The 26,914-nt window shown below is 35.3% G+C and overlaps 1 protein-coding gene and 1 long non-coding RNA gene across 3 annotated transcripts; one reads left to right on the forward strand and one right to left on the reverse strand.

The window, feature by feature from the left end:
- The first annotated feature begins 5,712 nt into the window (after positions 1–5,712).
- On the forward strand, positions 5,713–26,914 carry LOC125272525. Of its 2 annotated transcripts, none has more exons than XM_048197413.1 (5): positions 5,713–5,871; positions 20,008–20,394; positions 20,620–20,772; positions 25,770–25,813; positions 25,901–26,914. In XM_048197413.1, the coding sequence occupies exons 1-5, from the start codon at positions 5,775–5,777 to the stop codon at positions 26,012–26,014; spliced, it is 795 nt and encodes a 264-aa protein (XP_048053370.1). In that variant the 5' UTR covers positions 5,713–5,774; the 3' UTR covers positions 26,015–26,914. The 2 variants fall into 2 exon arrangements, with proteins under 2 accessions (XP_048053370.1, XP_048053369.1); XM_048197412.1 differs by lacking the exon at positions 5,713–5,871 and adding an exon at positions 19,720–19,864.
- LOC125272526 lies at positions 5,909–13,577 on the reverse strand. Its single transcript, XR_007185867.1, has 4 exons — positions 13,519–13,577; positions 8,490–8,599; positions 6,650–6,748; positions 5,909–6,166 (listed from the first exon to the last, which is right to left on the reverse strand). It is a non-coding gene; the product is annotated as an uncharacterized LOC125272526 (long non-coding RNA).

The following is a 26,914-nucleotide window of genomic DNA, read 5'->3' on the forward strand; positions in this document are numbered from 1 at the left end:
CTCATGTGTAAGATAATGTGTAAAATGGGGTGAGAGTTTTTTGAACATAAATTTCAATATTACTGTGAATATTTTTGTATGGTAATACATATTTCAAAACTACTAATGTAGTTTGTTTTAGAGAAGGAGGCATTTGTATGCTGGAGAACAACTTGTTTTATTAGCTATCGCGGAGAGCTCGAATCACTCGAATCCATAGACTGTGAAAAAATATGGACGTAGTGTCTGTGACGTCACCCGTAGATTTCTGAAGAGCAGTTTTGAGGCGAAAATGAGGCCGCTGGAGGAGGTTCCAAGATGGCTCCTTGATCGCACGTGTTTTAACGAGCTCTGCATTCCCCAAAATTTTAATTTACAAAATTTTTGTTGCAAAGAAGACTTTGAAAGATAGCTTACTCTGACAATATGAGTCATCGGATACCACAATGGGTGGGTCTGAAAAAAGGAAAAGTGCTGGAAAGAAGGCTGGAAAGTCTGATCATAGCGTAAATGCTAACACTGCTAACAAAGCTAGCTGAAAATTACAGAAAATTTACATGACTATCTTATACAAGATGCCGAACCGGACGAATTTATGCTGGCGGAGGAAGAATTTCAATGTCTCCCTGAAACCCCATGCAAGTCTCCAGTGCCCAAGCAACGCAGAATTGTAGACCGAGACACAACAGTCATTCTTTCACAGATCTCGGAACTTTCTCGACTGGTACAGAATATGGAGTCAAAATAATACCACATATATATGCAAAAAAAATACGTTTTGCAAAAGAAAATAAAGTTTTGCAAATGAAAATTAAAGTATTGAGGAAAATAAATGTGCTTTTTGCAAACAAAAATAAAGAATTGCAAAAGAAAATAAAGTATTGGGAGAAAAAAAAATGAAGTTTTGCAAACAAAAATAAAGAATTGCAAAACATAAATGAAACGGCATGAAAAGCAATGATTTTGCAATACATATATTCCATGGTCATATCTATTAACCCTAAAAATGGCAAGACCATAAAGAGACATCAGAAAATTAATTTATTGCTATTTTCCATCTTATTGGGACACAAATGATACAACTTAATCATTTTTTTCAAAATATGACTTTTAATTTAGATTTTAATGTTTGTATCCCACAGGATACGTTGCCAGTTTAGGGGTATAAATCAGCTGAAAACAGAATTCTTGTTTGGCAATGCCTTTTACAGCATTTTAAAATATTTCAAAACATTTTATTCTCTAATAACTTATAATAAACATTCTTTGTAACATATTCAGATGAAAAATAAGTGATAAACAATATTTATGAATAAGTGATAAACAATATTTCCAAAAACATTTATATTGAAAACTCATTTAGGTTAATGCAAGAAAGATAAATTTCATACTAGCCCCTAAAAGGGCAAATAGAAATCAGAAAAAAATAATTTATTGCTATTTTCCATCTAATTAGGTCATAAATAACACATTTTCATGATTTCTTTTTAAAAAAAAGACTTTTATTTATTTTAATATTCGTATCTCCAGGATACGTCACCCCTTTGGCAGTATAAATTAATTGAAAAAATAATGCTTATTTGGCAATGCAAATTTTAAAATATTTATTTTCTAATAACTTAAAGCAAACATTCTTCTTAAAATTCTGTTGAACAATAAGTATAATGCCTATTTATTAATATATTTATCTACTGTATCATATTTAATGCGCAAAATTCTTGGGCAAATAAATTATCAATATGAACAAAACTTTGCTGAAAACCCTTCAGCACAGTCTCCTTCATGCCTTCTGTACTCTGATTGATAGTTCATATAAAGTAAATGTAAGACAAAAATTTACTGTACTGAAGCAATTTGATTATTCATATTCATAAACCATTTTTTAATGTTAAAAAATACTATTTAAAATACTAATAAACTACTTTTTACATTGTTACATGTTAATGTAAATGCCAAATATGACACAACAGGCTTTTGGGGAACATTTATTTGTCCATCTCCCAATTATCATTGATTTGCAAAAAATTGCATATAGGCCTATTAGCTATAAAAGCATGATGTATAAATGTGATGCTCAACAACAACGCAACAACAAAAAATATGCACATATATTTATACACAAGTTTGTATTTTTTTTTTTTTTTGTATGATACACACACACACACACACACACACACACACACCTGGATCGCTATCTTTGTGGGGACTCTCCATAGGGGTAGACATAATGATTTTTATACTGTACAAACTGTATATTCATCCTCTCGCACCGGGATAGATAGATATATGCAAATCAATGATAATTGAGAGATGGACAAACAAATGTTCCCCAAAAGCCTGTTGTGTCATATTTGATATTTACATTAACGTGAAAACAATGTAAAAATATATATTTTTATTTTTAACATAAAAAAAGAGGCATGAAAAATCAAGTAAAGCCATGTTGCTTCATTCCAGAAAATGTTTATCTTACATTTACTTTATAAAAAATATTAAAGATTTATGAGTAAAAAAGAGGTTACTTGAAAAAAATTATGAACTACCAATCAGAGGACAGAAGTCATGAAGTAGATTGTGTACGACAGGTATTTCAGCAAAGTTTTGGCGATATTGATCAATTATAGACCCTAGAAATTTGCATATGAATTATGATAAAGTAGGCTAATATATATTCACAAATAGGCCTTATTCTTATTGTTCAACAGAATTTTACAAAGAATGTTTGCTTTAAGTTATGAGAGAATAAATGTTTTTAAAATCTGGCTATAATGTTGTAATACGCATTGCCAAACAAGCATTCTGTTTTCAGCTGATTTATACCCCTAAACTGGCAACGTATCCTGTGGGGTACAAACATTTACAGGCAGATTATGAAAAATTTATAAATTAAATTAATAAAATTTCAACATAAACGTAATAAGCTAACGCTCAACAACAACTTTTTAAACATGTAAGTCCCCTCCAAATATTGTAAATATGTGAAATATGTAAACTTTTATCAGAAGGTGAGTAGATTTCCCACTACAGGGGGTCATGCTGTTTTTAAATACTGTCTGTAAAGTAAACAAAAAATGTATGAACAAAGTCAATATATCTAAATATTCACAACAAACACCCTTTCAACATGAAACCAAAAAATGAGACCTAAACTTTCCCTGACTCGCTCCACAGCCTCTCAAATGTTTGTATCCCACAGGATACGTTGCCAGTTTGCAACGCTGCTTTTATTTTGCGTGTCAGTCTAGCTTGTTAGAAAATAGTATTTTGTAATTTGTATTTGATAATTATTGATCTAGACAGTCCATAGAATTGTCCTGCACTGGTTTCGTTCCGATTGGGCAAAAAACCTAGGACTAGTTTGCAAAAGTAGGTTTTTCACATATTTGCGAATAATTAATGAACGATTTGATTGACAGCATTTTTTCTAGAGGCAAAGTTGTTCAGCATGAGGAGATCTATCAAATGATATGCATATTGTGTGGATCTTTGATTCTTACAGACCTTTAGGGCCATGACTCGAACATGCCCACCGAGTTTCGTTCCGATCGGCCTCCGTTAACCTTGTCTAATAGGTGCTCAAACTTCATTGGCCGATGGTGGCCATGTTTTTTGAGATTCGCCAATGTCCTCATAGACCATCATGCCCCCTTGGACCAAGACACTGCATGCCAAATTTCAAGTCAATCGGACTAACGGTTGCATAGTTTTCATGTTCTTTTCAAGTTATAGCACCACCTAGTGTACAATCGATTTTTTTTTATCGTGACCAAAGATTGAGCCCTTACACACGTGAACCGAGTTTGGTGCAAATATCTAATTTCTTTCTTGCATTATATCCATTTTAGTCGGAGTGACTCTGCCCACATCGTACGTTTTGGCGCCCCTTGGCGACCAAAATTTTGACTTTTTTTTAATAACTTTTGACATTCAGACACTTCTGCACTGATTTGGTTCCGAAAATACCCCAAAATTTTGCCAGGGTAACGAGCGAATCCGAGACATACATCTTGTCCGCCTTGAGCCAAGGATTCCATCGATATTAGACACTTGAGCACTTGAGACACTAGGAGTACTACCAGCCCTCAAAGTTTCAAGTCTCTACGATTTACGGTTTGTTCTGTCCAATCACTTTTAGGGGAGAATGCTGATCCATGGAAAATTTAACAACTACAATAGGGTTTCAGCGCTACGCGCTTGAACCCCAAAATAAAATGATGCAGCAGCCGCTGCAAAAATCATGAAAAAAAAAATAAAAAATTAACTAATAAAAAAAACCTAGTAACATTGAAATCAAAATTTACAATGTTTTATTTTATATATATTGCAGTACTATTTATTTATTATAAATGATTTATCTGTGCACATTATTTATTTATTTATTTTAATTCATTCACCCTCATAATCTTTAATCAAAACAACTTCCACTCCCACTTGTAGCAGCATCTCTTCTCTTCTCTGATGACCACAACCATCCAATGATCCAATCAATTCCTAATGGACAAAATCAAGTCCCACCCTACATTTTCACCCATCTGTTTTATTTGGATATATGTCACAATAGTGAAGAAAATACTATTGCAACTTGGACAGCTCCCACTGCTGAAAGTACTGAACAACAGATGTGTTCATTCTGAAAGATGAAGTATATGTGGTTGTACTTTTTGTTTGAGTAAGTATAAGGAAAAGCCACATGTGCATTAGCACCTTTAACATTATTTATTTATTTTATCAAAGCTTTGTTTCCATGTGCTGGGTTGCTGGGTTAAAAACAATTCAAGTTGGGTTGAAAATGGAAAACTCAGCAGTTGGGTTAAATGTTTTTTTTTTTTTTGTTTGTTTGTTTGTTTGTTTGTTTGTTTTTAACAGGACATACACATACATCTCTTTTCTGATGGTGTTTACTGGCATGAGGGCGGGACAACCTGTCACTCATATGACATCACAGCAATAGCAAACAACAACCGTCCAATCAATTCCTGATGGACAAACTCAAGTCCCACCTTACATTTCCTAAATTTTTCTTGTTTGAGAAGATATTTCACTTGAAAACAGGAAAGATGAACACAACTTCCGTTTCATGACAACTTTAATGGTTGTTATAAAAAGCATCACACAATTTGTGTATTGTGTAATTGATTTATCATATGAAGTATTGATCTTCACATGTGTTACTGTTTCTGTTTTAGAATATAATGCAGCTAATTTTAGCAGTATAGACAAACTGAGCAAACTTCCTTCGTGCAAATGTGTGAACTCTAACCAACTCACAAAACCAAACATAGGCTAATGGAAACATTTGTGCTTGTTGACCAGTGATCAAGTAAGAAGTGAGAGTTTGACGATGTGACGGTAGTCTGAATATAAGAGTTGTGGTTTCCTGTTTTGACATGTTTACACGTTGCTGGTTTGTACCCACTACAACAGAGAACATCATGAATTTTACAGCTAAACTTTGACTAAATAAAAAATTGACCAATTGAAATGTAAAGCATAAAATTTCTCAAGTGAAGATTATTATCTGCTTGAATCAAAATTATTTGATACTAAACATATCTATCATATCTATAAGACAAACAAAAGTTTTACCCCCTCTTCATTTCTGTTATTTGATGATGATGATTTCATATTTGTAAACCAATCAGAGCAAATTAGAGTAAAAATGTCTATAGGGTAATCAATGATTAGTTAATACTGCTCTTACTCTTTATACGTACACATGATAACCTAATTTAACGATCACCTCCTGTGACGTGAAACATTTTAGAAAAGATTTTCCATTGACGTGAACCAATCAGATGAGAGCTGCCGTCTGTAAGACCCTCACCAGTGTCAGTTATTCACAGTCACTCACAGAGATGGAGAGGTCAAGACTTGCTCTCGTCGTGCTCATGTGTAAGAAAAAAAGGGTTTAAGAAAGTTTTCAGCTGTTTTGAGAGTTTTTTTGACCTAAATGTCAATATTACTGTGAATATTTTTGAATGGTAGTACATATTTCAAATTTAAGTGCTTTATTAAGTTATTTCACACTTTTACAGGTGTTTTGTTGTTCAGTCAGATCAGAATATATGGAGCAGAAGTGGAGATGAATGTCAGACCAGGAGACAACATCACTCTCTACTGTGATCACTCTTTAACTGGTTCCCGCTTTGTATGGATAAGAAACTGCTCTCATGAAAATCAACCGTCTCTGGAAATAGATATAATGAAATTGGACAAGGAGATATTTCAGCATTTAAGCTCTGTCCAAAACCACTCGAGTAATTCTTATGATCTACATATTACTAACATCAGTGTCTCTGATCTGGGACTGTATTACTGTGCAGACATAAAAAGTTAAGTAAATGAAGATGATAAAGGCAGGGGCTATCAACATGAAGTGTACTATAATGGAAAGCGAACAACTCGTCTCTCTTTTGCAGGTAAGAAAACATTTCTGCTAGTTATTATTGTATTATTGCTTGTGTAATTCTGGAGCACTTTCTCACTGAAGAAGCAAGATGAACATAATATTTGTACAAACATTCATTGATACATTTATATTTATTTTATATTGAGCAATGGACTTGTTCTGAACCTTCCGCAACTAATGACTATAATAATAATAATAATAATAATAATATTGTTTATTTTATATAGAGGAAGTAACTTCATGTTCTGGACTGAACATCACCTCCACTCCTCGTGTATCAGACTGTGTTCTCTGCTGGACGCTGCTGTTCAGTGTGTGTCCAGTGTGTGTTTTCCTCTCCTCCATCTGTGTGTACTGCCTCTGTCAAAGGAAAACTACAGGTATTCATTCACTTATTGACACTCTTCTTTTGCACTACCACAGTTTTAAATTGTGGTATAATGCCACTTTTACAAGATGTAAAATAAGTCTCTGATGTCCCCAGAGTGTGTATGTGACGTTTCAGCTCAAAATTCCCCACAGATCTTTTTTTTTTTTTTATAGCATGTTAAATTTGTCACTTTTGAGGGTGAGCAAAAGCACTCAGTTTTTGTGTCCCTTTAAATGCAAATGAGCTCGTCAGAGTTTCAAGAGCTTGTGTTAGCACTTAACAGCTCCAATGACCTCATGCAGACTCACTGAAAATGTCACTGTTCAGCCTTTTATGTTCAAAACGGAGTCAGACAATGATAGAGACACTCAAGAAGAAGTGACAACATTTTGAATGCAACAGGACGTTTCTGAACGGTTATTTGATGAATTTATGTAGCTGATGTGGAGTTAACTATCTCAAAGTCATTAGCATATTCTGTCATCATAATCTATAAATCACTCATGTTGGAACTATTGTAAGATGCTTACAGACCCAGAGAATTTATGCTTCATGAAGATAGAACAGGTATAGTTTAGTTTAATTACGGTTATAACGTGACATTTTGTATTCTTGCTTTTATGACATGCTATTGCATTTGTGTTACGTACTGTAATCAGAGACTGTAAAAAAATATGGACGTAGTGTCTGTGACGTCACCCGTAGATTTCTGAAGAGCATTTTTGAAGCGAAAATGAGGCCAGAGATTGTATATTATAGGGAGATGAGAGGGTCTGTATCTCTTACCATTGGAGAAAGCGTAACAGCTACTTAATCACGTGCAGCACCTCTCAGCCTATCGTGTAATGGCAGTGACATCAGTCACAACATTCCCTAGTCTGCCTTCTCTTAAAAAAATTAATTTTTATTTTGGATGCACCGATAAAATTAGCAAACAGGCTGTCAATTAATTAAATGATTAGCTATTTCTCCACAAAAGCTGTTTTATCAGCATAGTGAAGCCTCTCATCCATTGACATCCATTCAAAAAACAGCCTCTGGTCTCCTTCCCTGCGTACCGCCAGAGGCGGAGTGCTAGCATTTAGCCGGTTTACTTTTTTGGCTAAAGGTTGCAGGCTTGCCTTCAAGTGGCTTTGTTGAGGCCGCTGCCATCTTAGCAGCGCGTCACCGCACGTCACTCCCGGATAACTGAAAATGGGCAAAGAGGCGGGACGTGGATGGAACTGAGGTGCCTGGTTACTGAACCATATTATGGTTCATAAGCCATATTATTTTATAATTGTATATATTATTATTTTATAATTGTATAAAATAATCCCGAAAAAAGCACACACGTGGCAGATATGCCAAATTCAGCGGCTGGGATTAGCTGAGGTGACGGCTCACAGACAGCAGCGGCAGACCTGTAACCAAAGTGACCACGCCCTTAATTATGGAAAACTTTAAGGCTTAATATAATTTAAACGGTTGAGTTATAAAAAAAATCACCCCCCTAGAGTTGTCATGAAGGGCAAAATTAACTGTATAGACCAAAACCACAATTTGATCCAGGCTGTAAACATGTTTTTTTCTGCTGTAAAGTTGGCCATTTTAACATGGGGCTCAATGAGATTCTGCTCTCTTTTGGAGCCTGTCCCTAGTGGCCAGTCGATGAATCACAGTTTAAGTCACTTGGCTTCAAGAGAAACCAGGGGAGGTTGCAGCTTGACTAATGCAATAACATGGCCTCACCCCTTTGTTGCGTGTTCTTGGGGGCAGGATTTATGTAAATTCTAGGGTTAGTGATGCCACCAACTGAGGAAGAAGCTTGTTGTAGTCCCAACCAGCCGTTTATTGTAGTCCTTAAACAGAAAAACAGAGAAATTCTTTAAAAGACAATATATTCGTTTGCCTTGACCTTTCAGTGCTGTAACTTTGCAGATACTGTTTATGCTCAAGCAGCAACATTACACACTAACTAAAGTTAAAAAAGTGAAATCGCAATGAACCACCCCTTTAATATACAGATAAACAGTTTTGTCAATTAGAGTACTTTGGGTAAGTAAAGCTGCAAACAAAATTGGATGGTAATGTAGAAATTAAAATGTAACACACTGAACCTTTGCATAAACTCTAAACCATTTATGTATGTGATGCTCTAATTTAAACAATCCATTATAGATGCTGCGACAGATCAAAAAGTCCATTTGAGAGGTAGAAATACCATTGAGGTATGAACAATGCAAACACACATTAATTAAAGACATATACATATAATATATGTTTCAGAAAGCAACTTCATTAATTCATATTTTCTGTCATTCCAGGGTGAAGATGAAGAGGTGTGTTATGTATCTTTAGACTTGAAGACCAGGAGACAAAAAAAATGCAAGACAAAGCGTGTGCAGAGTTCAGACTTCAGTACATATGCTCAGGTCAGAACAGACACGCAATAGAGCTAAAATAGAACTGAGGTGCTTTCTGAAACTTTCCAAATATGATAAAGGTCTTGTAACATCACATGTAATGATACAAGGTCCTTTTGTTACATCTCAATGTAAAAGATATGTAATTCCATACTTGTATATTTGGTCCCACTTTATATTAAGAGTCTTTAACTACTAGCCATTTAAATTAATAATGTGATACAATGTCCTTATTGTGTAGACATGTTTTTACAAGTACTTAAATTTAAAAATACCTGCATGTAAATACAGTTGTAATTAATATCTGTAATTACATCTATAATTATAATTGATCCTTCCATTCCACCTTAACCAACCCTTAAACCTACCCATACCATGAAACCTATCCCTAAACTTACCCGAATCCCACCTCAACAGAAGAAAAAGTGTGTTTAATACAAATAATCATTTGGCTGATTTTTTAAAAAAAAAAATTTATGTAAGTACTTAGTTAAATACACTCAAAAGTGACTGGATACTTTAACTTCATTGCCACACATTTATAACTTTTTTTTTTTTAATGAGCTGTTGTTACTCTGTTGCTACTCTTGGGTGCGTTTCCCAAAAGCATTGTTAGCCAACTAACACCGCAAGTTCTATCGTTACCAGGACCGGCCCTAGCTTTGATGGGGCTCTAAGCAGAATTTCATTTGGGGGCCCCTCGGTTAAAATAACTAATGATAAACAGTATCGTTTTAAAAAAATAAATGTAAATTTTTCATTTCATTCATTTTCATTTCTTTATTTAACCAGGTTAAAAAAACTCATTGAGATTAAAATCTCTTTTACAAGAGTGACCTGGCCAAGAAAGCAGCAGCAATAACATAGACATACAAATACACATCAAGACACAAAAAAGAAAAACAAAAAAAAAACAAAAACAAAAAACAATCAATGATCACAACAGCAATTCACCAAAGGATAAAACACATAATCTGTTAAAAGTAACTTAAACTCATTTAGTGATGGAAGCACAGTCAGCTTTAAGACATTTTGTAAGGTATTCCAAACAGTGGAAGCATTATATTTAAAACCTTTTTTACCTAGCTCTGTTCGAACTCGAGGAACTTTAAGATATAACAAATTGTTTGAACGAAGATTGTAACAAACATTTGTGTTTGTAAATGTATAGAATGGACAATGTTAATATAAATACTTAAATAATTACATAAAATGAACAGATTAGATGGACCTGTAAGAAATGAAGACAACAATAATAAATATATTATTAACATTAAAGGGATAGTTCACCCAAAAATGAAAATTCTGTCATCATTTACTCACTCTCATATCAAAATTGACTGGATACTTTAACTTCTTTTCCACACATTTGTAACTTTTTTTTTAATGAGCTGTCACTCTTATTGTTGTTACTCTGTTGCTACTCTGGGGTGCATTTCCCAAAAGCATCGTTAGCCAACTAACACTGCAAGTTCTATCGTTACTAACATAGTTGGACGATTTGGTGTTTCCTGAAACCACAGTTCAAACGAACATTCGCAAACTGCATCATCGCAAACTTGTGTGGTTGAACGACAACTGTCGAGCTGTGGTTAGAAGCATAGTTTTTTTTTTTTTTTTTTTTTTTTTTTTTGACATGTGGACTTAAGAAATAGTTATCTTGAGCACAATAAGCAAGCTGACATTAAGTACAATGTGTATCTTTTATTTAAAATATAAACAAATGACATTTACATATTTTAGTTTGTCAAGAGATTTTATGCACCGTTTTTGAAGAGTGCGCATGTGCATACATAAGAACGAGCCTATTATTGAATCTGGAAATAAAGCAAAAAAAAATGAGAATTAGTCCTCAGATGCCATGTCCGTAATTTACAGAAAAACATCTAGCATTAATTTGATCTCAAACGGATTAATTTAAAGAAATTATTACTTATTACCACATGCGTGACATTATTCACGTGGCTGAATGACAGGTTTGTGACAATACAGTTGTAACTAGCTAGTTGATTTGTTCATCAATGCATCATACTATGTTAGTGAAGCAGCGAGTTACGTCATTGTATGGGAAACGCACCCCATGCCCACTTTAGTTGATATATGTTATGTTTATATATATGTTTATATATATATATATATATATATATATATATATATATATATGTTTAGAAGATATATTCTTGTTTTTCCTCTTGTTTTCTTATTTTTCTTTGAACTGGTGCATTTCAGGTCTGCCTTTTTTCTAATTGTGCTTTTAATTATTTTGAACAGTTAAAATATAATTGAAATCAAATCAAATTTAAATATTTTAAGCATCAGAGTTGCTCTTCAAAGGAGTTTTACTGAAGTGCAATGCCTGTGTCTTTTCTTAAGAAAGGGTCATGCTTTGTTTCCAGTTAAAGAGATAATCTTAACCACAAATGTTTCCATTCAGTTTAGTGCTTGTGTGAACATGAGACAGAAGTAAGAAAGAGGCTGGTGTGTATAAATGCTTATGTGGTGAGTTTGTGGTGAAATTGGTGTGTGTATATGCAGCAAAAGCTTGATTTACAGCGGCGGTTGTTCTTTAGACTCTCTGATGGATGAGGAAGAATCACATTTACTGCATCTCTCAGAATGAAGCACAAAGAGCAGGTTTCAGTTTTATTTATTTTCCTTTTTACGTTGACAATGCATCTCACATGACCACTCAAATAATGTTCAGTGCCATGCCATTTAATAATAATGTGTCAAAAGGAATCTTTTATCTGCACATTTTTGTCACTGTTTATAATGGATAGTGATGTTTATAGTATGTATATTTTTACTTGTCCATGATCTGTTATTTCTGAAAGAGACTCATGATGGTCAGAGCCGTCAGTGTGTTTAGTTTTATTAGTGGCCTGAGGGGGGCAGTGTGGATTTGCTTTTTGCAAAATTTCATTACATTTTAAATGCTTATTACACTCCACATTCATTTGACTAACATTTTAAAGCACTTTTTTTTATGTGAAGGTCATATAGTAAATAAATGTGTCATATCAATTCATGTTGTGATTCAGTTGATTCAGTGTCCCTAACTGTGTTTGGCAAATCATTAAAGATATATTAAAAATAAGTGGCAAAAGAACATAAGTGGGAGGAGCATATTCATTTATTATTGTTGTTTATTGTGTAAGTAAGTCGGTATGGGTATGTATTTGTTTTCTGGCCCTATAAAAAGAAATGTCAAAAAGTCATGGGCACTCTCTCCATGACCAGTAGGTGGCGCTCATGGAGTGTCTACAACAGTGTTTTACTGTCCAGTTCAACAAAAAATCCTTTCCACACTTTGCAGAAATGCAAGTCTGACAGATAAAACTGGATTATAGAATTATTAGAGGGTTATTGCAGTAACTCTGTTTGTAGTTGAATTAAAAGAGCAAATAAGGTGTGGGTGATAAAGAGACATTTAGACCATTAAGTCCATTCAATCATTTATTTATTCTATATATTATTAAGTATCTCATCTGCACTCAATACTGCACACAAATATCTCCTTCAGTGAATTCAAGAATTTGGAACCAAAATCAGGGTTATTATTAACTACTAAATTATTATTAACTAAAACTAAAACCATAAATATATTTCCGTTACATAAAATTAATTGTTAAATTATACTGAAATACCAACATTTATTCAGACACCTTGAGCATTTCATTCATTAATACAGTTTATTCACTATAGTTTAAAAAAGGGTAATAAAATATATCTCAGAGTTAAACTGTGTCAGAAAAAAAATAATCTTAATTATGTCAGATAACACAAGCAAAACATGGTCAGGTGTTACGGATTGAACAGAGCAGGATTGGACAGATTGTAAAAGGCAGCTGTCTGACTCTGTCTGAGATGAAGAACATTAGCTGTTTGACAACGTAGTTAAGCAAAAGGCTAATCATATTAATTCAGATGAATTAACCCTTTGATGCGTAAGATCACACCGGTGTGATCAGTCTTGGCTGGCCCCAGGAGCGTACACACCGGTGTGATTAGAACGTTCAGTGCATTACGTGATCAACTGCCAAATTCAAATGTGCGTGCGCGCTTTAACTGGCGCTAAACCATAGACGGACGCGCGCAGCGCTTTTCATATATCACATATATGCAGTGTTTTCAACCAAATAATGTTCATTTCAGGTTTCAGACATTTAAATACACATGAGTACTAACAAAACAATATATTTAGAGTTTGTAAAATACACAATGATGTCTATAGAAGCGGAAATAACAACCCTTTTCATTATAACTTGACAACACGTTTAATTCATATCAGATACACATTGTGAAAGTAACTTTAAAGCTTACTCTATTCTTCCCCAGTTCACCGACTCACTTACTTTCATGTATTTCGGGAGAAGTGGATAAATTCACGGGTTGTGAATCCAACAGATCCGATTATCTGCGCGGTGCAAACTAACATGGCGGCGCCCATCGCTCATATGGCTCAACTAACGCGATCGTTATAAAGGTGTTTAAACAGCAAAACACATCCACTTGCACATATTTGGCAATCGGAATATTAGATATTTCATGCTATAGTCAACAAATTTATGAATATTTTGAATAAAAAAGGAAAAATTAAATGAAAGCAGATCATCATTCATACAGTGCTGCGGTGTGTCACGTAACAAGCAATGACGCGTCACCATGGAAACCATAAAGCGATAAGTTCTAAATAACGGTCGCCTTAAAAAACTCACGCTGGGGGGTCAGCCAGAATATTTGAAACTTACGTGCGAAAGGGTTAATGACAGAACCTTCGCAAGGGCTGTGCCAAGTGTGCAAGCGCATAGGGGCTCGTGCCAAAGTGACAGCTGACTTGAAGTAAAGCCACACAAGTTCATGTTTTTGTCCTTTGAAATATTTTAATACCGTGATTCATGTGCATATATGTCAGTCAGTGTGAAATCGCACGTCAAGTTCTGAGAGCTATTCAGTCCATTATAAATTCTGATTTTGGCCACCTCTGGAATGAATCAAACCATAGATATTCAAGTAAATACGCTGCAAATTCACGCTCATTCAAGGGTGTGTATGGAGTCAACACTCTCGATGTGTACACTTTTGTAGCATTAAAATGTGTATTGTTTCATTTGGTTAACTACATGTGTAGCTATTAACAGTGTTTGTTTAAAATCTCTTAAACGTGATAGAGAGGATTTTTTTCGTCGACACACCCTGCGTTCCATTCGGAAGGGCTCATCCCTATGCCCTAATCCCTTCAGAGGGTTTACCCTCCGGAGTGAGAGCTTCGAAGGGATGAAGGGTGTAGGGGTAAAAAAAAACTGTTCTTTTGGAACGCACTTCAGCGTCATCTTAACGAGACAATCAAGGAGGATAAATTGTGCAAGCTGCGCCTTTTGTTTAACGTTATTATTTATTTATTTATTTATTTATTTATTTTAGGTTTACCGCATGTAGGCTATATTGTATCTATGTATTTGAAACATTTGAATGGACTGATAAATGAGCTGTAAAGTATTTTTTTTTTTAAGTACAATGTCATTTTGACCATAATAATGTACCAAATCTAACTCGTTTAAATATTACAGTAGTACAGAAAAATATTATACATACCTTTATAGTTAAAATCGAACTCCTAACCTCCTGTACCCATTCTGTGACGTCAAACAACTTCCCTGTGCAAAGGATCATGGGGGCCCGAAGTGTCCATCAGTTGTTCCCTTCGAAATCCTTCATTCCGAAGGGCCCTTTGAAGTGGCCAGTTTTGAGCACTTTGGTTTGGAACGACCCTTCAATATGGCGGCCATGATTATTTTCACTCCGAAGTGCCCTTCGGAGGGCGATATATCCCGTTTGGAACGCACTGTGAGAATCCAAAGACTGTTAGTGAGTTTTTGAAATGAGCGCATGCGTAAGAACAGCCCCCCTCCTTCACAGCTCATTTCAAGGGAACGCCTCCCAAAACTCGTGCACGAGTATTGGAACACGAGTGTTTACCACCGGCATTTAGTGGATTCATTATGTCGGACTCACCGCAGGTAACTCATAATCTGCAGTTGTTACTCCTGTCTCCTGACAAAAACATTGCATGCGGCGCCTATAGAGTGTGGAAAGTTACTGGAGCGCGCAGCCACGCTCGTCTCTCACAAGGAACGTCATGGCAGTGATTGACAAGCCAGAGGGCCAATCGTTTACACGACCATCGTAATCTGATGTTTTTAAGGCCCTACCTCATGCACAGATGATGTATATTAATATTATTACTTTCAGTGCACCTAATATATAGTCTTTTATCAGTTAGTAAAGACAGTTTCAAGTAATATTGCAAAAATGTATAAAACAAAACATGCTCTTTAGCACCTTTAACCTGTGGGAGGACGCCACAGAAGCAGACATAAACGAATTTCGGCGGAACTGAGGGAGCATTTTCCTGGAAAAAAAAAAAAAAAAAGTTAATCCACCTTGAGTAAATGGAGAGAGCTATGATTAATACATCCAGCTACAGAACACCTAAAACACTTGGAAGACATTCTCGTCAGTGCAGCAATGGCGGACTCGCTGTGAACGCGTTTAGGGCGGTTCTGTGTTCAAACGGCAGTGTCTGACAACATTCGTGGGCGGGGCCTGTGGCTGTTGTGACGTCACACTGCCAGGGATCTAGAAACGGCTTGTTCTGAGACACTGCTTATGATTAATGGGGATTAAAAAAAAAGGAGTGGGTGGATTTTTATCACTAGGGTGGTTGTGTACACACACTGCCAACACACATTTATGTCCCAACACCATGCAAAAGTGAATTTTGCATAATAGGTCACCTTTAAAGGCTGATTAAGGCCATCACAGAAAAAGTCTATTAACATAGAGTCCAGTAATTCTGAGCCATTAGCCAAAGCAATATATTCCACAATGTAACCTTCGAGTGATTGTGTCCCCTGCTTGAGCGCTAGCACCAAAATCGCTGCATTCATACCTGGCCAATGTTCCTTGGAAAAGCCAAGGATCCTTGTGGGGCCGAGTATTCTGTTACAGACTGAACAGAGCAGGAGACGTATGGATCCATGTGCAAGGCTTTATTACAGAATTATGGTCAGAAAACGAGCAAGGGTCAAATAACGACACAGGTACATCTCAGGCAAGGTGGCGTGGGTCTTCGATCTGCAAACAGTATCCAGTAGTCTAGGCAAGGAGCAAACGACAAGGCAAGAGAATTAAAGGCAAACAGGAAAACAGGCAACGAGACAACACAACAAATCTAGACCAGGACTATGACGGTTCCATGAAAATGCAATGTGGAATCTTATTTGCTGCACATGGAATCGCTGAAATCAGTGTATATTCGGACTATAAATTGTTATTGCAATACTTGCATTATTATTTAATGTTTGCAACTCAGAAGTAGCAATAGTGTGTTGTTGAAAACACTTTGTGAAGCTGTTTAAAACATATAGCTTACATCAGCAATGTAAAAGCAGGTTTAAAATTCCAGTATGATCGTAATTTCAAAGGTTTAATAGAATCGTTGTCATTTAGGAATAAGATCGCGTTCTTTTGATTAATCGTGCATACATAAGAGCTTATAGCTAAAGTATTTTTGTATGTTATGTTTTACCAGACCTCAAAAGAAATTCACTGTGGTGGTATATTTGATCTCCACATTTCAAGTATTTAGGTATCTGACCTGATCTTGTTCTGTTTTAAATCAGAAGATATTTTTTGGTAATTCTTTACAATAAGGTTTCATTAACATAATTTAACTGCATTAGTTAACATTAATTAATAATGAACTGCACTTCTACAGCATTTAGTAATCTTTGTTAATGTTAATTTCAACATTTACTAATACATTATTAAAATCAAAAGTTGTATTGGTTAACATTAGTAAATGCACTGAAGTAAACAACCAACAAACAGCTGTATTTTAACTTAAAGATGAATAATTACAGTAATGTATTGCACATTGTTAGTTCATTTTAGATAATACATCAATGTTAACAAATAAAAACCTTATTATAAAATGTTGCCTATTTTTTATATAAATTTCAACAAGTACACAAAATATACAACCACAATAATTGTTGTAATATAAGTAATATACTTATTAGGAAGCTGATCATAGAGTAAATTTACTTTATTTGTAATACACACACACACTTGAATCAAAATAATTCCCCCTCCCTCTTGCAGCGACATCTCTTCTCTGATGGTGTTTACTGGTGTGAGGGCGGGACAACCTGTCACTCACATGACATCACAGCAATAGCACAACCATCCAATCAATTCCTGATGGACAAAATCAAGTCCCAACTCCCGACTTACTTTTGTGTATTGTGTAGTTGATTTATCATATGAAGTATTGATCTTCACATGTGTTACTGTTTCTGTTTTAGAATATAATGCAGCTAATTTCAGCTCAATGGACAGCTATAGTGTCAGCTATAGTCAGTATAACCACAGTATAGACAAGCTGAGCAAACTTCCTTCAAAATGTGCAAATGTGTGAACTTTAACCAAGACACAAAACCACACATAGTCTAATGGAAACATTTGTGCTTGTTGACCAGTGATCAAGTAAGAGATGTGAAGTGAGAGTTTGACAACATGTCACTGCAGCAAATGTGAAGGTGTAAGCATTAAGTAGTCTCAATATAAGAGTTGTGGTTTCCTGTTTTGACATGTTTACACGTTACTGGTTTTTACCCACTACAACAGAGAACATCATGAGTTTTACAGCTGAAGTTTCATAAAAAAATAAAAATAAAAAAAACTTAATTGAAATGTAAAGCACACAATGTCTCAAATGAAGATGATTATCTGCATATACAGGTGCTGGTCATATAATTAGAATATCATCAAAAAGTTGATTTATTTCACTAATTCCATTCAAAAAGTGAAACTTGTATATTATATTCATTCATTACACACAGACTGATATATTTCAAATGTTTATTTCTTTTAATTTTGATGATTATAACTGACAACTAAGGAAAATCCCAAATTCAGCATCTCAGAAAATTAGAATATTGTGAAAAGGTTCAATATTGAAGACAACTGGTGCCACACTCTAATCAGCTAATTAACTCAAAACACCTGCAAAGGCCTTTAAATGGTCTCTCAGTCTAGTTCTGTAGGCTACACAATCACGGGGAAGACTGCTGACTTGACAGTTGTCCAAAAGACGACCATTGACACCTTGCACAAGGAGGGCAAGACACAAAAGGTCATTGCAAAAGAGGCTGGCTGTTCACAGAGCTCTGTGTCCAAGCACATTAATAGAGAGGTGAAGAGAAGGAAAAGATGTGGTAGAAAAAAGTGTACAAGCAATAGGGATAACCGCACCCTGGAGAGGATTGTGAAACAAAACCCATTCAAAAATGTGGGGGAGATTCACAAAGACTGGACTGCAGCTGGAGTCAGTGCTTCAAGAACCACTACGCACAGACGTATGCAAGACATGGGTTTCAGCTGTCGCATTCCTTGTGTCAAGTCCACTCTTGAACAACAGACAGTGTCAGAAGCGTCTTGCCTGGGCTAAAGACAAAAAGGACTGGACTGCTGCTGAGTGGTCCAAAGTTATTTTCTCTGATGAAAGTAAATTTTGCATTTCCTTTGGAAATCAGGGTCCCAGAGTCTGGAGGAAGAGAGGAGAGGCACACAATCCACGTTGCTTGAGGTCCAGTGTAAAGTTTTCACAGTCAGTGATGGTTTGGGGTGCCATGTCATCTGCTGGTGTTGGTCCACTGTGTTTTCTGAGGTCCAAGGTCAACGCAGCCATATACCAGGAAGTTTTAGAGCACTTCATGCTTCCTGCTGCTGACCAACATTATGGAGATGCAGATTTCATTTCCCAACAGGACTTGGCACCTGCACACAGTGCCAAAGCTACCAGTACCTGGTTTAAGCACCATGGTATCCCTGTTCTTAATTGGCCAGCAAACTCGCCTGACCTTAACTCCTTAACTAACAGTCTTTGGATTCTCAGAGGAAGATGCGATATGCCAGACCCAACAATGCAGAAGAGCTGAAGGCTACTATCAGAGCAACCTGGGCTCTCATAACACCTGAGCAGTGCCACAGACTGATCGACTCCATGCCATGCCGCATTGCTGCAGTAATTCAGGCAAAAGGAGCCCCAACTAAGTATTCAGTGCTGTACATGCTCATACTTTTCATGTTCATACTTGATTTCTAAAAATCCTTTCTTTGTATTGATCTTAAGTAATATTCTAATTTCCTGAGATACTGAATTTGGGATTTTCCTTAGTTGTCAGTTATAATCATCAAAATTAAAAGAAATAAACATTTGAAATATATCAGTCTGTGTGTAAAAGTTTCACTTTCTGAATGGAATTAGTGAAATAAATCAACTTTTTGATGATATTCTAATTATATGACCAGCATCTGAATACATCAAAATTATTTGATACTAAACACATCTATCATACCTATCCGACAAACAAAAGTTTTACCCCCTCTTCATTTCTGTTATTTGATGATGATGATTTCAGATTCGTAAACCAATCAGAGCAAATTAGAGTAAAAAAAGTCTATAGGGTAACCAATGATTGGTTTATACTACTCTTTGTACGTACACATGATAACCTAATTTAATGTGAACCAATCAGATGAGAGCTGACGTCTGTAAGACCCTCACCAGTGTCAGTTATTCACAGTCACTCACAGAGATGGAGAGGTCAAGACTTGCTCTCGTCATGCTCATGTGTAAGAAAAAATGGTTTCGAGAAAGTTTTAAACAGTTTTGAGAGTTTTTTGAATGTAAATGTCAATATTACTGTGAATATTTTTGTATGGTAATACATATTTCAAATTTAAGTGCTTTATTAAGTTATTTTGCACTTTTACAGGTGTTTTGTTGTTCAGTCAGAACAGAATCTCTGGAGCAGAAGTGGAGATGAAAGTCAGACCAGGAGACAACATCACTCTCTACTATGATCGCCCTGCAACTCTTGGTTCTCTCTTTGTATGGATCAGAAACTGCTCTCATGAAAATCAACCCTCTCTCATAATAAGTGTAGTAAGTTTGGACCTGGGGACACTTCAGCGTTTCAGCTCTGACTACAACCGCTCCAGTAATTCTTATGATCTACATATTACTAACATCAGTGCCTCTGATCTGGGAGTGTATTACTGTGCCGAAGTAGAGAATAAAGCATATGAAGATGGACGAGGCAGGGGCTACCAATCTAAAGTGTGCTATTATGGAAACCGAACAACTCGTGTCTCTTTTGCAGGTAAGAAAACATTTCTGCTAATTATTATTGTATCATTATTGTATCATATGTAATTCTGGAGCACTTTCTCACTAAAGAAGCGCAATGAACATAAACATATTTGTACAAACATTCATTGATACATTTATATTTATTTTATATTGAGCAATGGACTTTTTGTTCTGAACTTCCCACACCTCATGACTGTAATAATAATAATAATAATAATATGTTTATTTTATATAGAGGAAGTAACTCCATGTTCTGGACTGAACATCACCTCCACTCCTCGTGTATCAGACTGTGTTCTCTGCTGGACACTGCTGTTCAGTGTGTGTCCGGTGTGTGTTCTCCTGTCCTCCATCTGTGTGTACTGCCTCTGTCAGAGAAAAACTGCAGGTATCTCATTCGCTGTTCATATCCTTGACACTTTTATGATTTTCTCAATGTAAAACCTAATGTCTTTGTTCAGCAATCAAAGCTGCAAACAAATTATAAATGCGTGCAAACATTTGTTTTAAATCCATCTATCTACACACTAGCAACCAGCACCCTGCGTACCTTAGCAACACCTTAGCAACCACCTAGAATACCTTCGCAACTGCATAGCAGCATCTTAGCAACCACCCAGAATACCTTAGCAACCACATAGCAAAACACTAGTAACCACCCTGAGTACCCTAGCTACCACATAGCAACACCCAAGCAAACACCCAGAATACCCTAGCAACCACATAACAACACCCAAGCAATCATCCTAAATACCTCAGAAACTGTATAGCAACACCTCAGCAACAACATAGCAACATCCTAGCAACATCCAGGTTTCCCTAGCAACCGCATAGAAACACCATAGCAACCACCCAGAACACCCTAGGAACCACATAGCAGCACTCTAGCAATTGTCTAGAACACCCTAGCAACCAAATAACAATACCCTAGCAATCACACAGAACACCATAGCAAACTTGTAGCTACTGCCTTGAAACCACATGGAACACCATAGCAAACAGCATGGCCCCTTTTGGCCCTCTTTATATATATGAACTAGCATCACTAGACAGAGCAAGTTTATACAAATGTGTGAAATAAAATAAAAAAATCAGCTACAAAGCAGTAAAAAAATGAACAGAAGAAAGAGGTTATACTCTAAAACAGAGAGTACAAAACAGAAACACCCACTCAAACACACACTCACTTACACACATTCACAGACAAACACGCTCACAACACACCATTATACACACACAAATGAACCAGTGTGGCTGTAACAATATGGTAAAATTGAGCCAAAACTCAAATAAGAGGTTGAAATCAGATTAGACCCACATTTATTAAAGGATTAGTTCACTTTCAAATAAAATTTCCTGATAATTTACTCACCTCCATGTCACCCAAGATGTCCATGTCCTTCTCTTTTCAGTCAAAAAGAAATTAAGGTTTTTGATGAAAACATTTCAGGATTTTTCTCCTTATATTGGACGTCAATGGCCACCAAATGGTTGAAGGTCAAAATTACAGTTTCATTGCAGCTTCAACGCGTTCTACACAATCCCAGATGAGGAATAAGGGTCTTCTCTACAGAAACCATCACTTATTTTCTAAAAAAAATTAAAAATTATATACGTTTTAACCATAAATGCTCATCTGAACAAAGCTCAACTAGCTCCCTTCTTCTTCTTCTCTTTTAGAATTCTGGCAGTGTAGACACTGCTAAATGTATTACTGCCCTCCACAGGTCAAAGTTTGAACTAATTGTTATATACTTGCACTAGCATATTTTATGGCAATTTAGTTCAAACTTTGACCTGAGGAGGGCACTTTGACACTTTTGGAATTCTAATAGAGAAGAAGAAGAAGAAGAAGAAGAGAGCTAGTTCAAGATGAACATTTATGGTTAAAATGTATAATTTTTTAAATTTATTTTTTAATTTATTTATTTTTTTTTAGAAAATGAGTGATGGTTTCTCTAGATAAGACCCTTATTCCTCGTCTGGTATCGTTTAAAGCCCTTTGAAGCTGCACTGAAACTGTAATTTTGACCTTCAACTGTTTGGAGGCCATTGAAGTCCACTATATGGAGAAAAATCCTGGAATGTTTTCATCAAAAACCTCAATTTCTTTTCGACTGAAGAAAGAAGGACATGAACATCTTGGATGACACAGGGGTGAGTAAATTATCAGGAAATTTTAATTTGAAAGTGAACTAATTCTTTAAGCTGTTATAAAACACACCTGTTCATTTTTGTTATATTTTTTTATTGAATTTTGATGTTATGTGTGACAAAATGTCCTCCTCTGTGTTCAGGTTTGACTGTAGTCAAATTAATGCAAAAACTGACACAAAAAAAAAAAAAAAAAAATCTAAACCTTGACAAAACATAGTCTTTGTCTAAGTATAAATCCAAATCCAATACTTAATAAAAATAAGTGTTTGTGTCCATAAACCACAAGAGAATTTATAAGCCACTTTATATAGAGTTCTGTAGGTATCTAGTGGTTACAACATCGCATTGCATAAGTTTTTCTTTTTTTTTTTTTTTTTTTTACTATATTTACTTTTACATTTAGTCATTTAGCAGATGCTTTTGTCCTAAGTGACTTACAAATGTGAATTCTCCAAAGCGACTTACTCTCACCAAATGGCACTAATCTACCTTCAAAAAAATGGATTTTAAATGCCTTGTCTCTATTTTAACTGCTTTAAATACTGAAATACTGCTTTAACTGAAAAATAATTTAAAAAATATGTTAGATTTTTTTATTATTTTCAATGGGGAAAATAGCTAATAAATATTGCATAGTATCATAAAATACCCTCAAAATTTTATATAATAATCAAGAAATATTATTGAATAAAAATATATTACATTGGTTTTCCTGAAAACAAAAATGTTACTTTTCAAGGCTTCAGTCTCTTTTGACCATAAAGAAGGCAAGTGTGACTCCTAAAAGAAGAGGGCCAGAGGGTAGGTGCAGTGTGTAAATTTTAGCGGCATCTAGCGGTTAGTTTGTGAATTGCAACAATGGCTCATGCTGCGTTCACTCCACCTCGTATTTACCGAATTCTTGAGATTAAAACACGTGACGTTATATTCTGTTCACGTCCTTGGACTGGGAATTATGCGTTTCCATGGCACCACTATCAACACCTATGAATCTACAGCGGTCAGGTGGGACAGCGGCCACGTGGTAGCTACATCTGGGAGCTTTCAGAAAACTCTCAGCTTACAAGCTGTAATTACGAGCTTTACGAGGACGTGAACGCTTTTTACATGCTAGAATCTCGTAACTAGAGGAAATGGGCCGCGTAAACAGACCTTCAGTCCACCGCTCACCCTTCCCTTTCGAAGCACAGAGAAGCTACGGTGGCTGATACAGGACAAAGATGTCATCATCTGAGACACCAGAGTAGCCAGTCAAGCAAAAAAAAAAACAACAAAAAAAAAAAACACCAATAAAGAAGGACAACAACATAATGACAAAACACGCTCATGCTAGCACAAAATGGCGACTTAACATTTAATGGTGTGAATGTAGCAGGGGTTGTTTACTTGAGTTTTTATATTTCTGTTAACTTTTACTCCAATACATTTCCTAAATAAAATGTATACTTTTACTCCGATACATTTTCCCAAGGCATTTCACTTGCTACAAAATAAAGTCGTAAGAACACAGACTGCAAGCAAGCATACAAACAAGTGCTCGCACAACAATGGTTGATTTCATTTTCCGGTTTGTGTCCGTTGCTGGAGCGGCCAAGAAGATTGCGCTGTCATAGAGTACCTCAGGGATGATGTGTTTTTGTAGGCAAAACCCGGAAGCAAGTTAGCATTTTAGGACTTCCAGCTCCATCGCCGTAAAGTCTATGGGTTTTTTGAATGGGTTTTTGCTAAATCGCCTGAAATAAGGTCTGTAGTTAACAAAGCCTATTTTCACGTTTTGATCTATGACATAAAACTCACCAGTTATAACCTGCTTGTGATTTTTTTTTTAAACCATTGTGTCTTAAAAATGGCGGTTGCTAACAAGTTGCTAAAAGGACTACTTCCTTTGGCGGGGACTTTAGACGTCATCATGACAAACATGACATTTGGACAGCATTTCTCATGAAAAAGTGGACAAGTATTCATACACAGCTCAGATCATAATCAGCGCGCATGTTTTTAAATAAAGTTGTTTTTTTAAATAAAGTTTGAGGAAACTTGGTGGTGGTGAAGTTGATCCACGACCATGGTGTGCTGTAGTCCGTTTATAGCCTACTATATATATAATTCATATATTAGTACTTTTTATATTTAAAATTTACAATAAACATTTTGCCATTTTTTTATTCAAATTTTTTTTTTTTTTTTGCTCCTTTTGTATTTTACATTTACTTGTGCTTTTACTTTCAATATAAGTACATTTAATGTATTAAAAAACTACTTCAAGCTTTCCGGCTAGGCTTTTTCTGCAGCTCAGAGTGTCTTTTCAAGTTGAAAAAAGTTCAACTTTTATGGAAAAAAAGAAAAAAAAAAGAGAGTGATTATTCTTAAACACACACACACACACACACACACACACACACACACACACACACACACACACACACACACATACGCACGCACGCACGCACACACACACACACGCGCACGGACGCACACAGTGAGGTGAATGTTCACAACAACTGACAATCCACGCTCCGTGCTCCAAACACCATCACCAAAATACTAGAACAGCCTCCCGACTCCGGGGCCTAAAATATGAGGGGCCGTATAGACCATAATTATTGAAAAGATTCTTACAAACACTAGTGAAAATCATTCATACACATTACTGAAAAGCCTCTTACAAACACTAGGGAAAATATTGATCAATCTTAGTGAGATTCATTCATATGCATTACTGAAATGAGAAAATATTTAAGTAGTTGGTGAGAGCTAATTTCACTTGAAAAGGAAGCTGTGGTCACACTTTTGTTTAATTTGGCGCGTCTCACAAACTCTTTTAGGCAATGGCGGATGTGAATGAATACGCCATTAGGGTTAGAATTAGGGTTTGGTTTAGAGTTAGTTGTATGTAATTGTGCATAACTTACTGTTATTACTATAATTACATATGACATGTTACAATTGTAAAATAAAGTGTTACTGAAAATTGTTGTTGTGTAGCTGCCGTAATGTGAGCTTTTTTGAGAAGCTGATTCTGAACTGTTTCACATATTTAATGTTGTTTATATAGTAAAACATGACTGTATTACAATTATACAGTAGCATTTATGTTTAAATGGTACTGCATTTTTATGTATTTAATTATTTTTTTATGTATTTAAGAGCACATACATGATTAAAGTTACTATGTTCAGACTTGCATTATTTTCTCACTGTACTGTCATATTTTCACTTGATCTTTAGATTCTGAGCAGATTGGAGAGATACTCACCGCAAATGTTATTAAGGTATCTATATTGTTGTTGTTTTTTAAGCTTTGCCATACCAAAGACAATAGTTTAGTTTAATTCTTGTGCATGTCACATTCATTTCAGAGGGATCCTACAGTGAAACATCAGTGTGAGAAGAATAAAACTGGAAAGATCTGCCTCCACACTGAAGTCTCTTATAGACTGCTGACATCTTCATATCCCTATGCCAAGATGTGATTCTCCTGCTCAGTTTAAACAATGTACTGAAAACTTCCTGCTTTTTATTGCTCTCTTTTTGTAATCAGCAACATCAGGTATGATTTCTGAACTCGCTTTTTCTCAAGCCTGCTTTAACCACATTTACACATGCACACACCTAACTAACTAGCAGCACATTTATATAATTGTACAATTATTTACAAATACAATTACGCATGATACATAAAAATAAAAAATATATATTTTTTTTCAAATGTTTAAATAAAATACTAATGAAATAAAGTATTTTTTAAAGTATTGCTAATACATTTTATTTGCACATTTTCTGGTTGCAAATTATATTTTTGTAATGAAATAACATTGATGTTTTAAAAACAACATTAATTCAAAATTGTTTATTGGATTTAACATATCAAGAAAAAACAATTATACCTAATTACAATTAATAACTGTTTATTAGCCAGTTTGTGTGTGTGTGTTTTTTGTTTTTTTTTTGTAAATATGTCCTTCTGTGGTATAAAAGCTACATTTAGACTGATCAGTAAAACATTTAAAATGAGTGACAACAACTTAAATGCAGATCTGTTTTCCTTTTCAGTCCAGAATCATAATTACTTTCTTTGTCATAGAAGGGATGAGAAAAATAAACTTTACATTCTCTGTTCTCACACTATCAACAGGATGTTCGAATGGGTTTCCTGTGTACGTTTGCCTACAGCTCATTCTTTCTTTTTTCTTTTTCTCTCTTCCTGTGGGCAGCTATAAGTACCAACCACAAATGTTTCCACTGGACTCTATCAACAGAAATGCACAAATTGAAAGAAAAATGAAAAATGAAGCACTCCATTCAAAATATCACAAACGTGTCTCAAAAACATTAAAAAATGTCTTACATTGCAAACACCTTTGCCATAATAT

The sequence above is a fragment of the Megalobrama amblycephala genome, linkage group LG7, assembly GCF_018812025.1.
Source record: "Megalobrama amblycephala isolate DHTTF-2021 linkage group LG7, ASM1881202v1, whole genome shotgun sequence".
In the NCBI taxonomy this organism is placed as follows: Eukaryota; Metazoa; Chordata; class Actinopteri; order Cypriniformes; family Xenocyprididae; genus Megalobrama; species Megalobrama amblycephala.

Coding starts and splice junctions, on each gene's coding strand:
- LOC125272525 (XM_048197413.1), top strand. CDS start 5,775: ATGAGAGCTGCCGTCTGTAAGACCCTCACCAGTGTCAGTTATTCACAG. Junction 20,395..20,619: donor AACTCGTGTCTCTTTTGCAG/GTAAGAAAACAT, acceptor TATTTTATATAG/AGGAAGTAACTCCATGTTCT. Junction 25,814..25,900: donor TCACCGCAAATGTTATTAAG/GTATCTATATTG, acceptor CATTCATTTCAG/AGGGATCCTACAGTGAAACA.